This window comes from Pinus tabuliformis, chromosome 6 (genome assembly GCF_031772625.1).
Source record: "Pinus tabuliformis cultivar Carrire ecotype Pingquan chromosome 6, CPIR1, whole genome shotgun sequence".
NCBI lineage: Eukaryota > Viridiplantae > Streptophyta > Pinopsida > Pinales > Pinaceae > Pinus > Pinus tabuliformis.
This window is the reverse complement of record NC_142292.1, coordinates 539,742,398-539,757,480: the sequence shown is the minus strand read 5'-3', so window position 1 is coordinate 539,757,480 and position 15,083 is coordinate 539,742,398. Positions and strand designations below refer to the sequence as shown.

Genomic DNA, 15,083 nt, shown 5'->3' with positions numbered 1-15,083 from the left:
CATGATCCAGATTAGGCTGTTGGACCATCCATCAAAATTTAGACAACATCAAGCTATATACACAGATTGTTTTCTCTTGGAAATATGTGCTCTTTGCATGATCAAAGCAGAACATATTTGGAACTTTTCATTGTCAATCATGAAATATGAAACCTATTGGTATAGGTAGCTAACAGCAAGTTTGGTAAAGTGAGCACTAGTGCAGAGCAAAGGCGATGTTTCAACTCTGTGAATGCCTTCTATTGAGATTCAGACCAAAAGAATTTTTCTTTCACTCCTCCCTTGGTGACTTGACTCAAGGGCCAAGTGATATGAGAGAATCACAACATGAACCTGTGGTAGAAATTGGCAAGACCCAGAAAGCTACGGAGCTTTGTCAGAGTGGTTGGGGCTGGCTAATCCCAAATGACTTGGATCTTGGCTGGATCCACATGCACCCCTCGTTCATCAATAATGTATCCCAAATACTCAAACTGGGTCATGCCAAAAGTGCATTTATCCAAATTGGCACACAACTTGTGTTGCCGTAGTGTTTGGAGAACCTGTTGGATGTGGTGGAGGTGCTCTTCCCAACTCTGGCTGAAGATCAGGATGTCATCCAAGTATACCACTACAAATGAGTTGGTGAATGGCCGCAATATGTCATCCATCATCCTCATGAAGGTTGCAGGAGCATTCGTCAACCCAAAAGGCATAATCAACCATTCGAAAAGGCCCTCCTTGGCTTTGAAGGAAATCTTCCACACATCGGAGGGTTCAATTGGTACCTAGTGATAGCTGGACTTAAAGTCGATCTTGCTGAAATATTTTCCCCCCTTCAGTTGGTCCAGAAGGTCATCAATCCGTGGGATCGGGTACCTATTCCAAACAGTGATCTTTTTGAACGCCCGGTAGTAAATACAGAGTCTCCAAGTCCCATCCTTCTTCTGTACTAACATGATCAGGCTCCCACAGGGCGATGAACTTGAATGGCTGTGACCTTTCTGCAGCAACTCCTGAATCTGCCTCTTGATTTCGTCATTCTCTAGAATGGAGCGCCGATAGATTGGTCCATTGGGCAGCGGTGCACCTGGGGTCAGATTGATGGAGTGCTTGACCTGGCAATGCAGAGGCACCCCTATGGGGGAGGTGAAGATGTCCTCGTACTCCTCCATGACCTTGTCCATCTATTGTTTCCATTCAGAGGGGGCCTGTCTGGAGGTTGTGGCCATCGTCTTCTTCTTTCCCCAAGGGTGTATCATCAAGAAAAAAAAATTCCCGGTTTTGGAAATGAGCTTACTGCATTGTTTTACAGTAACTAAAGAGATGGCAGTAGGCAGTGCTACCTCCGATATCTTGTACAACTTATTTCCCAAAGTAACAATAACAGCACAAGGCCTTGACTCATACACAACATTTTTCTTCCATAAGAATGGTTGGCCTAATAATACATCACAAACATCAAGGGGAGAAACATCACATAATACCTCATCCGTGAAGGGCTTGATGTTGTATGGAAGGCATCAATGCTGGCTCACGTGAAGATCCTGTCCTTGGTGAAGCCACTTGATGGTGTATGGTTGTGGATCTGTTGTGGTCGATAAGCCTAGCCGCTTCACGACCTTTACCAAAATGAAGTTCTTTTGGCTCCCACTATCGACAATGAACTGTAGCAAGGAACCCTTTACCCAGATCTGGGAATGGAAGAGGCGCTCCTCCTCCTCTGGATCTTCAAGTTCCTCCTTCTGGATCTTTGTGGTGGCAACGGTGGCATTGGGCTCCGCATCAATAATCTGCTTCCTTTTGTCATTCCCCTTGTCAGGTTCTGACTAAGAGTCGTGACATGCAGCTGATTCCAAAGCCTTTAGCTCGGCCACTAGTGATAGCCTGGCTCGACACTCACTTGTGTTGTGAGTGGAGCTCTTATGGAACTCACACCACTTTCCAGTGTCCTTCTTCGGCTTCGCAGCGTTGTTCTTTGCTTGCGGCTTTGGCAGGTTGCCCTGGGTCGTCCCGCCTTAGCTTTGTCCTTTGTTCTGTGGTTTGGGGGCACCTTTCTCTTGCTTCGAATTTGCAGATCCAAAGTCTCGCTTCTTCTGTTTAAACTTTTGCTCGATATTGACCGCATATTGGTATGTCATGCCGAGCAAGGAGATGTCCAGGAATTCCATCTCATCCTGGATGTACCTATGTAGGCAGCCGAGGTACTTGATAACCAAATGCTTCTCAGAATCCTTGATACCAAACTTCATGTGAAGGGTATGAAAAACATTGGTAAACTCTGGCACATCTTGGTCCCTTCCCTGTCACAACATTGTCCACTTTATGTATTTATCCTCATAGCTCCTAACAGGGTAGTACTACTCCTTGATGGCATCCCAGAACGAGTTCCAAGTGGGTGCGGCTGAAAACAGTGAGTTCGTACTTTCATCCTTCTGCTCACAGTAGGTTTCCCACTAGTCCTTGATGTGGGGGGCTACTTTGAGAAGTGCAAAGGTGATATTTTCTCAGCTGGAAAAATCATGAATGGAAAAATATCCTTCTAGCAGATTTAACCATTTATCTACAACATCTGCATCTATCTGACCCTCAAATATGGGAATGTCAAAGTTAACTTGTACCTTAAAGGGTGTGGCGCTTCTAGAGTAGCTTCCGGAAGTAGATGTGTCGCCCTTGGGTAGTCGCTGAAGGATCTGGGCAAAGTTGTCTGTCATCGCGTTCCTTTGTTGCTCGAGGGCTTCCTCAAGAAGGATTTTGATAGAATCTCCTACCCCCTTGTCTTTCTTTTCATCCGCCATGGGAGGCTGTCAGGATTTGCGAGGCTGGTCTTGTAAAAGTCGACTAGTTCATGTTGAAAATAGCAACAAGAAATGCTAAAACTAGAAATGCTAAAACTAGAAATGCTAAAAATAGCATTGCTAAAGATATAATTTTAGGATATTCCAATTTTAATTTGTCCTTGAATTAAAATTTGAATTTAGTCCCGCTAGCTGCTTGAAAAATAATTAATTAATTTATCTTGAGTTAATTAGTTGGAGAAATTCAAGCTAGAAGTCTTTGTGAAGTCATGCAACAGTTATCCCTTAAATTAAGGAGATTATCCCTTAGTTAAGGAGATAAGGATGAGTTGTATTTGAGTTGCAATTAGTTAGCTCAGTTAACTTGGTTAAGTCCAGTTAAATTAGTTCCAAACAGTTGGAGGAATTATTGTGAGTTCAGTCAGTTAATGCATGCATGCATGCAACTAGTGTACTCCAGATAACTAAATATTCTCTCATCAATAACTTGTGCATGTCAGTTCAGACAAACACCTAGTTGAGATTAAAGGCAGGGACAGTGTACTATTAGTTGAAAGAATATTCCCATGAGGAAATCTCTTGCATGCAAAAAGAATTCCTTCCTTGAGGATTGCACAATTTTAGAGTGTGTAAGAGTAATGTTCCACTTGGTTGAAGGTGAATCATCCCAGAGGTATAGTGCAAGGAAATAGGAGGCTTGGAGGACAGAGGGAAAGGCATATGTGTTGTCTATTCTGTCTATGAGCAGCAGTGAGGGATTGTACTGAGAGCTGGATAGCTTGAGAGCTAAAGCTTTGTGTAATCCTGAGATATTTCCACTTGTATGATAATACAGATAGCGGGGTTTTTTAGTGGAGGCTTTCCCCAAAGTATTCTTCTATGTTTCATGTGTGATTGTTTCTTCTTCTCTGTTATATGTGTTATGTTTGATCTTGCTCAAAATCGATTAAGCTTCCGCAAGTTTGATTGTAGAAGTAGATTAAGTATTTTGCTTTAGTACATTGCATAATCAGATTAATCTATAGTGAGAATTTCTACATGGTATCAGAGCAAAGGTGATTAGAAGTTCGAAGTTTGAAGTTCTTGATTTCAGGTACAAAATCAATTTCTTATCACATCTCAAAGTTCACCAATGGCGTTCAATGGCTTGATACTCGAGTATGCCCTGGATGGCAGCTCGAATTACATAGCATGGCAGGATCACATGGAAGCGGTATTAGAAGACAATGGTTTGAAGGATTTCATTGATCAAGAAATCCCCAAGCCAGCAGCAGCAAATGCCCAAGAAATAGCGGAATGGAAGAAGTGTGTGGCGAAAGCGAGGAGGATTCTTCTAAAGGGAGTTCGAGAACATATTGTCTCGAGTCTCCATGGGAAGGAGACTTCATTCTCAATGTGGAAGACATTGAAGGACCTATATCAGAACAGTAACGACCAGAGGAAACTGGTGCTGAAGGACAAGCTTCAGAAAATCAAGTGTGAAAAGGGCAACACGATTTCTACATATCTGAACAAGCTCACCACCTACAGAGATGAGCTTGGCAGTGTAGGAATAACGACAGCCAATGATGATATGGTGAGTCTTGATCTCCTTGGTCTTCCTAAGAGCTGGCATAGCTACCAGGACTCAGTGAATGGAAGAGAGAAACTGCCAGATTGGGAACTACTATGGTCGGATCTGATGTGGGAGGAGATCAAGAGGAGCACCAGAGATGGTTCTTGATCTAAGCATGATGATGAAAAAAATCTAGCCTTAGCCAGTAAGGCAAGGAAAGGGAAAGGGAAGGCTTCCCATTCCAAATCAAGTTCTTCCCATGGTGGGAAGAAGATTGACAAATCCAAAGTGAGATGCTTTAATTGTCATGAGGTGGACCATTATGCAACAAATTGTCCATTGAAGAAATCCAAGAAGGGATCCGCGAAAGGATCAGAAAGTGAGGCACTAGCCTCTCAGTTCGAATTGGATTTTACCCTCATCCCATGCATGGTTTCATCGATGGCGGATTGTGTTTGGTACCTGGACAGTGGAGCCTCATTCCACATGACCAACGATAAGAGTTTATTCAGTACCTTGGAGGAGAAAGACCTCAAGATGTGCATAGAGATGGGTGATGATGGAAAGTACCGTGTTTCAGGTGAAGGTATGGTTGTTTTTCAAAGGGAGCATGGAGCTCCTCTCACCCTAACTGATGTAAAGTATGTGCCTGGACTGAAGAAGAACTTGGTATCGGTCGCAATGTTGGAAGACAAAGGCTATGATGTAGTCTTCAGTAAAGGAAAGGTGTTCCTGAGACACATAGCCACAGGTCAGACCAAGAGGATTGGGATTTGAGTGAAGAATCTCTACAAGCTGGAGGTAGATGACTGTGCTGCATTGAGTTCCAAAGCGGAATTGGTGCAAATACAAGATATTGACGAGTTATGGCATAGACTGTTGGGCCACTTGCATCATGGGGCCTTAAAGATAATGTAGCATATTTATACTAGACTTCCTAAAGGTAAACTTGAGCAAGTAGACACATGCAAATGTTGTACCTTGGGAAAGTACACCAAATATTCCTTTCATGATCGAGACAGTCGAGTTGAAGCAATCTTGGAGCGAGTTCATACAGATGTGTGTGGACCATTCTTGACAGCCTCCACCGCTAAACAAAGATATTATGTGATTTTCATTGATGATTTTTCTTGTAAATGCTGGATCTATTTCATGTAGAAGAAGGATCAAACCTTCTCAAAGTTTTGTGAGTTCAAAGCTTTGGTTGAGAAAGAATCAGGGAAGAAGATCAAGGCCTTGAGAAGCGACAATGGTGGAGAGTATGTCTCTCAAGAGTTCAAGGACTTCTGTGCAGTGGAAGGAATTAAACAGGAGTTGACGGCACCTCATAACCCACAGCAGAATGGGTTGGTCGAGAGGAAGAACAAACAATTTTGGGGGCAGCTCGGGTGATGTTGCATGACCAATGCCTACCACTTCATTTGTGGGCTGAGGCATGCAACACAACGGTCTATTTGCATAATAGAAGCCTACATCACATTCTTGGGATGAAGACACCAGAGGAAGCTTTCTCTGGGAGGAGAGCAGATGTGGGTCACTTTAGGATCTTTGGCTCATTGGTTTATTTCCATGTGACCAAGGATGCCCGGAAGAAACATGAGTCGACAGCTGAGTTGGTGATACTTGTGGGGTACACTGATACACCCCACAACTATCGGGTGTATTTTCCTACCAGTCGGAAGATAGAGGTTTGCAGAGATCTTAAGTTTGATGAGCAGAAGGCCATGCAAGTTTCCCTTGAGAGGGAGCTCCAACTATAGGTTGTGGAGGAACTTTTGGTTCCTAAGGAGGAGGAGCCTCAGACTGATGCGGAGCAGCCGCATGCAGAGGTTCCAGGAGTGGAGACATCCACTCAAGCAGAGTCTTCCAGAGATGGGCAGAAGCACATGAGAGAAGCTGACAGATTGTTGTCGAATGCAAGAGAGAATGTGGGAGAACCATCTTCTCAGCGCAAACAGAGGAGGTCACCTGTTAGGTACACTAGATACATGGCCCTTATTGGGGATGTGTTGAGACCGAGCCATATTCCTTTGAGGAAGCAGTGCAACAACCGATTTGGGTTGATGCTATGGTGGAGAAGTATGACTCCATAGTTCAGAACAGTGTTTGGGATGTGGTTCCAAGACCAGAGAACAAGTCAGTTGTGAGTTCCCGTTAGCTTTACAAGGTAAAGCATGCTGCTGATGGTAGTGTGAAGAAACATAAGGCAAGGTTTGTTGCCCGTGGTTTCTCACAGGTCGAGGGGATCAACTATGATGACAATTTTTCTCCTGTAGCAAGGTACTCATCTATCAGATCGATGTTTGCACTATTAGCACAGATGGGTTGGAAGATCCATCAGATGGATGTGAAGACTGCATTCCTCAATGGCGAGATTGAGGAAGAGGTGTACATAGAGTAGCCGAAAGGTTTTGATACCTTCGATCATGAGTCGCATGTGTGCCGACTCAAGAGAGCTTTGTACGGGCTGAAGCAAGCACCTCATTATTGGTACACCAGGATCGACAACTACTTCACCGGGTTGGGCTTCACAAAGAGTGAAGCGGATGTGAACTTGTACCACATCATGGTGGAAGGTAAGTAGTTGATCATTGTTCTTTATGTTGATGATCTGATATTGACAAGTGATGATCAGTTGATCATGTCTTGCAAGGAGGACCTTGCAAGAGAGTTCGAGATGAAATACATGGGTCTCATGCACTACTTTCTAAGCATGGAAGTGTGGCAGAAGGATGGGGAGGTGTTTTTGTCTCAAGGCAAGTATGCCAATGAGATACTCAAGAGATTCCACATGGAGAACTGCAAGCCCATGCAGACTCCTCTAGCAGGTAACTGGAGGAAGGAGGACGCTACTTCAAGAGAAGTAGTAGAAGTTGTTGTGTACAGGAAGCTTGTGGGTTCATTGATGTACTTAGTGAACACACGACCAGATTTGTGCTATGCGGTGAACCAACTAAGTCAAGCTATGGTTCAGCCTACCAAGCTGTTTTGGAAGGCGGCTAAGCATGTTTTGAGATACCTCAGAGGCACATCTCAGTATGGATTATGGTACAGACGGTCAGAGGGAGTGAAGCTACAGGGCTTCACAGATGTAGATTGGGCAGGGAGTCCATCAGATCAGAAGAGCACATCAGGAGGAATTTTCAACCTTGGTTCAGCTGCAGTTTCTTGGTACAGCAAGAAACAGAGGTCAGTTGCACTCAGCTCAGCAGAGGCTGAATACATGGCTGCAAGTCAGGCAGCATGTGAGGCCATTTGGATGCGGAAAATTCTAGTTGGTTTGTTTGATCAGAGGATGGATCCAACTGTGATCTATTGTGATAATAAAAGTTGTATCAAAATCTCTGAGAATCCAGTATTTCATGACAGGTCCAACCACATCGACATTCGATATCATCATCTCAGAGACTGTGTGGCGAGGAGGATCATGTTGCTGCAGTATATTTCGACCGAGGAGCAAGATGCTGACATTTTGACTAAGGCATTGTCAAAGTGTATTTTCGAGTTCCATAGAGATAGGATCGGGGTGGCAGATAATCCCTTTCTTGTTGAGAGGGAGTGTAGAAAATAGCAACAAGAAAGGCTAAATATAGAAATGATATAAATAGCATTGCTAAAGATAGCATTTCAAGATATTCTAATTTTAATTTGTCCTTGAATTAAAATTGAGAATTAAAATTCGAATTTAGTCTCACCAGCTGCTTGAAAAATAATTAATTAATTCATCTTGAGTTAATTAGTTGGAGAAATTCAAGCTAGAAGTCTTTGTGAAGTCATGAAATAATTATCCCTTAAATTAAGGAGATTATCCCTTAATTAAGGAGATAAGGATGAGTTGTACTTGAGTTGTAATTAGTTAGCGTAGTTAACTGAGTTAAGTCCAGCTAAATTAGTTCCAAACAGTTGGAGGAACTAACTATGAGTTCAGTCAGTTAATACATGCATGCATGAAACTAGTGTATTCCATATAACTGAATATTCTCTCATAAATAACTCATGCATGTCAGTTCAGACAAAAACCCAGTTGAGATTAAAGGCAGGGACAGTGTACTATCAGTTGCAAGAATATTCCCATGAGGCAATCTCTTGCATGTAGAAGGAATTCATTCCTTGAGGATTGCAGAGTTTTAGAGTGTGTAAGAGCAGTGTTCCACTTGGTTGAAGGTGAATCATCCCAGAGGAATAGTGCAAAGAAATAGGAGGCTTGGAGGACAGAGGGAAAGGCATATGTGTTGTCTATTTTGTCTATGAGCAGCAGTGAGGAATTGTCCTGAGAGCTGGATAGCTTGAGAGCTAAAGCTTTGTGTAATCCTAAGATATTTCCACTTGTATGATAATACAGATAGCGAGATTTTTTAGCTGAGGCTTTCCCCAGAGTATTCTTCTATGTTTCATGTGTGATTGTTTCTTCTTCTCTGTTATATGTGTTATGTTTGATCTTGCTCAAAATCGATTAAGCTTCCGCAGGTTTGATTGTAGAAATAGATTAAGTATTTTGCTTTAGTACATTGCATAATCAGATTAATCTATAGTGAGAATTTCTACAGTTCAAACCCTAACTCCATATATCCCGACCTCGTTGGGGACATGCAAAGAAAAACAGAGAGACTAGACCGCTCTGATACCACTGATCCGGATTTAAACAGGAATTCAAAAAACTATAGATATAACCATAAACACAAAGATGCAGTAGAAATAAAAGTTCATTTTATTTAATATCAAACACTGAAATATGCTTACAAATAGAATGGAAATAAGACTAGCTCAGGTGATGGTAGCTTATCTCTGAGAAGAGATGTGGCAGCTGCATGCCTTTGAAATGTGTTACCATGAGGCTCAAGGGCCTTTTGATTATTGAACAATAAGAGCAAACCCTAAACAACCAAAACCCTAACTCGAGGAGATGTAACACCAAGAGTTTATGGGCCCCGTTGGGGTGAGTTGGACAGCCAACTTCCCGGGGTCACGACTTGGTCATATTATCTCCGTTTGACGCGCATGATAACCCGTTGGAAAGATATATCTGAGGAATACAATGGAAAATACAATTATAGGCAAAAAATCATTAGCGGTAGATTGTCAAAAACACGTCGTTTAGGGCCTAAAAATGGCTCCGGAAGTTTAGGACCTGAAAAACTGCTAAAAATAGTAAACTGTGCTACAATTAAGGAAACTGGAAAACTGAAAGAAACAATGGTGGGGGTCCAAGTGGAATTGGCGGGTGGCCACCGATATCCACCTGGATCAGAAGGAGTCTTGGAGTAGTTCTTGAAGCCTATCTTGATGCCTGTTTCTGAGCATTTTGGAGTTGATTTGGATCCTATATTGGAATTTGTTTTCAAGCAGCTTTAAAGAAGTTTCTTGGACCATTTTTTGGATCTTATCTTTAAACATTTTTTTAGCAATTTTGAAGACTATCTTGGAAGCAGTTTATCAGGTGGGTGTCTGAAGAGAATTTGTGTCCTCATTCTTTTTCCAAGTTGGTGCCTGGACTTGTTCGAAAGGATTGGTGTCCTCACTCTATTACTAGGTTGGTACGTTGGTTTGGAAAAAAGAACTATCAGTGTCCTTATATGAAAGGATTGGTGTGCTCTTTTCCTCAACAAATTTTCCCGATGATGAGTCTTGTTTGTGCCTTAAAACATCAAATATTAAGATGTACACTATGGATCAATCTTTGATGCAATATTCTAACAAACACAACCATAGAATACATTTGATTCATTTTTTATATTGATATTTACCTTCCCAAATCCTTTTGTTGAACCCCCCTCTAAATACATCATTCCAATAAAACCACTATTTTTACTAGATATCCCCTAACTTTACCAAATACCCCTTTTTATACCCCCAATACCTAAAGTATATTGATTTTATTTTTCACAAATCTTAAATCCCCTTTATATATAACGATTGCCATATCCCAATGAGGGCATCAATAGTGTATTGGCCCTCATATTAACACTCCTAACATAATGATTGATTGATTGTAGTTTGTTTTGGTTTCTCTCTCCTCCTTTGTGTTTGTTATTGTTTTGTGCATGTGCCCCAATATAACTAGTGTACAATAAAGTTGGATACATTGTAAAGGTACAATCCAAGTATTCAATGTTTTGTCTTTTTTGGCTAAAACTTATAAAGCTCAAACTTACACTTGCAACAAATCCCTACCAAATTTCAAACAAAATTGACCAAAAAATATACTTGAAAAAGTCCAAACATCAAAAGTTAAGCTAGACTCAGTGTAAATAACATCATGCAAATACTATTCACAAAGATACCATTTAAAGTTCACATATACAAATCAAATATAAAATTAAATAAAAATTCATTAAACTTTAATGCAAATCAAAATGGAGTTAAAATAAAAATAAAAATACATAGTAAACAAACTCTAATGAGACAACTTAAACAATATAGATATAGTTTTAATATTATTAAATTTTTTTCAAAAGGAGAAAGGGCCTATATAAAATATTTTTGCACTTTATTAGAATAAATAAAATATAAAATAATTTATATAATTTATTCTTAAAAGAAATCTATAAAAAAATTATATAATTTATCTAAAAAAAATCAAATAATAATATTATTATAAGTGAAAATTTATAAATTTGAGTTATTGATTTTTATTTATATTGATATTTATTTAAATGATATTAATTATTCTATAAAATATAATTAGATAATCTGAATAAATTATAAGATAAAATTGTAAAGTGTAAATTTATAAAAATAAAAAATAAAAAAATTAAACAGTGAAAATTTATAAATTTTAATTTTTTAATATTAATATTTATTTAATTGATATAAATTATTCACTAAAATATAATTAAATAAAAATAATGATATATTTATATGATAAAATTGTAAATGTGAAGTAAGTTATTATTAAATAAATTTTTTTGGGATAGTCTAACCATATTGTTTTTTGTCTTGAAAATCATGGAAATTGAGATAATATTTTGATAAATTGTGGTAGGGATTTTTGCAAATCCACGTTAGAGTGGTCAAAATTCAAGCTTTTTGGTGTTCTAGAAGTTTTTGATGGTGTTGAATCCATTTCCACCATTAAAAACTTGAGTTAAACACTACTTCTACAAGATTTGTGGAAATTTTTTGCCTACATTCCAGCGATTTTTTATCGGGCAAATGCTCCGCCTAAGTAGACGACACCTTTGTTTCCTAAATTAAATATAAATTTAAAAGTTTTAGGTAATATAAATTTGACCATTTCCTTCCCAAATTATCTATTAAAAAAAATTATTATATATAATTTTTGAATTATATAAATGTGAGATATAAAAAGAAACGACAATAAAATATATTATTTAAAAAATAAAATATATATAATAAAATTGTAATTCAAATATATTTGTCTATTTTGATGTGATTATTGCGAAAACCATCTTAATAATTATGATAAAAGCTATAAAATTACAAGTGAAATTTGAAGTTTTATTTTTATATTATATTTTTGAATGTATAATTGAGTTTAATGTTGCAACAATTTTAAGTTAGATTTAGTTATATGTGTGAGAGATGTTGAAACATTTGGACTACATCTTTTATAAATGGATAATTCAATATTTTTTACATTTAAACTACAAATGTTATCTTAAACATTTAAATTAAGTCTTTATCATAAATGATATTTTAAATATTTCGATTCATTTTTTTATATCATAAATACTACTTTAAACATTTAAACTACTTATCTCATAAATATCATATTAAAACATTTAAATTATACTTGTGAATGGTAAATGATATCTTCAACATTTAAACTAAGTCTCTTTATCATAAATAATATTTTAAATATTTAAACTACCTATCTCATAAATATCATATTAAAACATTTAAATTATATTTGTGAATTGTAAATGATATCTTAAACATTTAAACTAAGTCTCTTTATCATAAATGTTATCTTAAACATTTAAATTACGTCTCTCTATCATAAATGATATTTTAGACATTTAGATTACTTTTTTCTATCAAAACTGACATGTTAAACATTTAGGTTAAACATTTAGATTACGTCTTTCTATCACAAATGATATGTCAAACTTCAAGGTTTTGGGTGCCCAAAAAGTTTTTGATGGTGCTGAATCCATTTCCACCATCAAAAACATGATTCAAACACTCCCAGTGCAAGATTTCTTGAATTTTAATTTTTTTTTGCCTACTTTTAACTATCGAACAATTCCTGAGACTTGATAAACACTTCCATACGACTCTTTATCATAAATAATATTTTAAACATTTAAGCTACCTATCTCATAAATATCATATTAAAACATTTTAACTATATCTAAATATGTTAAATGACATTTTAGGGTAAATGATATCTTAGACCTTTAAGAAGATTAAAATAGTAGTGAAATATTAGATTTAAAAATTAATTAATTAATTGATATTTATTAAGAAAATGTATTTACAAGTTATCAAACATGAATCTAACATGTAAGAATTTTAGGAAATATAGGAAATATATTTTAAGTACCGTAAGTACATCTAAATAGAAATTTGTAATCTGATTACCGAACTGTTTCCAAGGCATTTGATCTGAGCAATGCTCGTTGACGGTTCAACCAGAACCAGGCATAAACCATAGTGCGTAAAAGGTGGACGAAACCATTACGAAAAGGGGAAAATTTGGCCGATTTAATATATAAAAATATTCCGCTGAGAGTAAGCCCACAACAACCAAATACAATTGCCGTAGTGACAGTGAGAACCTGAAAGGGCGTGGCGAGGAATGTGTCTATCATTGTTTCTGACTCCATTCAGAATCCGGCGGTGAGACAAGAGAGGAAAAACACGGTCAAATGAAGTATCTGCATGCGATGTGAGGTGGGGGGTCGCGAGAAACAGGGATCTCAAAATCCCACATATATATATATTCACATTGTTGATGTCTCTTATAATGCCCACGGAAACAAAACAGTACCTTACCTTTGCTTGGAAACAGCCATAGAAAAGGAGAGAGCGAAGTTTAGCATGGCTACAGTTGAGCAGACACCAGCTGCTATGTTCTTGATTTTCACAGCAGCGGTGGCGCTTATTATTTTTGTACTTGTCAAGGTCAGGAGATCGATTCCCACTCAGAGGATGAAATTACCACCAGGAACCATGGGGTGGCCGTTCGTTGGAGAGACAGTTGCTTACTTGAAGCCTCACCCTGCTACATCTCCGGGAACATTCATGGAAGAACATATATCTAGGTACAGCTTTTCATGGCACTAGTTTTTTTGGGTAAGGAATCTATTTAATTAGATTCATGGAAGAACCTAACATATATCTAGGTATAGGTATAGTTTTCATGAGACTTGTTTTATATTGGCTAAGGAATCTGCTAACTTAGTTTTTCTGAGTAATTTATTTGCAGATATATAAATATATAATTTTTGGCTTTATCCGCTAGGGATTTGAAAGATTTACATCATACTTCATAAACATGGTGATGGCCAAATTTATTTTGCAGATATGGAAAGGTATTCAAATCGCATTTATTTGGACATCCGACTGTTGTTTCAGTTGACCCAGAACTCAACAAGTTCATTCTTCAGAACGAAGATCGATTGTTCCAGTCTAGTTATCCTAGTACCATTGGTGGCATTCTGGGGAAATGGTCCATGTTGGTGTTGGTTGGAGACATGCACAAAGAAATGAGAGCCATAGCTTTGAATTTCATGGGCAACAACAAGCTGAAGAACTCCCTGTTACAAGATATACAGACACATGCTCTTCTCATTCTCAATTCATGGAAGGAAAACCAGGCCTTTTCTGCACAAGCTGAGACCAAAAAGGTCCCACAACATATCACACACTAGTTCTTGCATGCTCTAACCTTTTTCATGTTGGTTTGAATTTATATATACTTCTAATTGGCTCACACTATTCTGATTGCACAGTATACCTTCAACCTAATGGCGAAGGAAATAATGAGCTGCAATCCTGAGGATCTTGAGACCGAGTACCTGATGAAAGAATACTTTTCTTTCATGAAAGGGGTTGTGTCTGCACCTGTGAATTTTCCTGGTACTACGTACAGGAAAGCTTTGAAGGTGAAGTGTCCCTCTTCAACTCTTTCAATATAGATAACAGAAATGAAGTTGGGTTGCTTATTTGAAATTTGTTTTAACAGTCAAGAGCTGCAATACTTCAAGCAGTCAAGAACACCATGGACGAGAGAAGAAAACAACCTGCAATGACCTGGAACTCGGACCTGCTAAGCAGAATCATGGAGGAAGGCAGCCTCAATACTGAGCAGATTTTAGATCTTATTCTCAACTTGTTGTTCGCTGGTCATGAGACCTCTTCAATAGCCTTGTCTCTTGCAATATACTTTCTGGCGCAATCTCCTGAGTCAGCCAAGCAGCTTAGGGTATAAGAACATGACACATGTGTGTAATACGAGCTTTCTACTTAGGGTGTGATAATTTGTAATATGGCCTGAATGCTTCTCTGTTTTCTTTTTCATTTTTTGGGTGGGACAATGGGAGCATCTGGACATACGATGAACTATAGAGCAGCGGGGGACAGATTCAAATTTGCACTGGGACGATTATAAACGCATGGATTTCACCCAACAGGTCGGTCTTTTTGCCTGAGCACCATGATCTTCCACAAATTAATTAGTGAGCAGATTGATAGTGGCATATAGGAATGTTGCATTTTCAAAACTCAAAAACTCAAACATTATGTCTTGATGATGAGTGTGTATTGGACTTACTAATAAAACTGTG

At 38.3% G+C, this 15,083-nt stretch overlaps 1 protein-coding gene across 1 annotated transcript; it reads left to right on the top strand.

The window, feature by feature from the left end:
- Positions 1-13,114: 13,114 nt before the first annotated feature.
- LOC149259659 (cholesterol 22-monohydroxylase CYP90B51-like) lies at positions 13,115-14,728 on the top strand. The gene is made up of 4 exons (XM_089454826.1): positions 13,115-13,559; positions 13,820-14,144; positions 14,250-14,402; positions 14,483-14,728. The coding sequence occupies exons 1-4, from the start codon at positions 13,177-13,179 to the stop codon at positions 14,726-14,728; spliced, it is 1,107 nt and encodes a 368-aa protein (XP_089310952.1). The 5' UTR covers positions 13,115-13,176.
- Positions 14,729-15,083: the final 355 nt, after the last annotated feature.

What these genes read in the sequence shown, in the direction of transcription:
- LOC149259659 (XM_089454826.1), top strand. Translation starts at nt 13,177, where the DNA reads ATGCGATGTGAGGTGGGGGGTCGCGAGAAACAGGGATCTCAAAATCCC. An exon ending in CACAAGCTGAGACCAAAAAG is followed by an intron (nt 14,145 to 14,249) that starts GTCCCACAACAT and finishes CTGATTGCACAG; the next exon opens with TATACCTTCAACCTAATGGC. An exon ending in CGTACAGGAAAGCTTTGAAG is followed by an intron (nt 14,403 to 14,482) that starts GTGAAGTGTCCC and finishes TTGTTTTAACAG; the next exon opens with TCAAGAGCTGCAATACTTCA.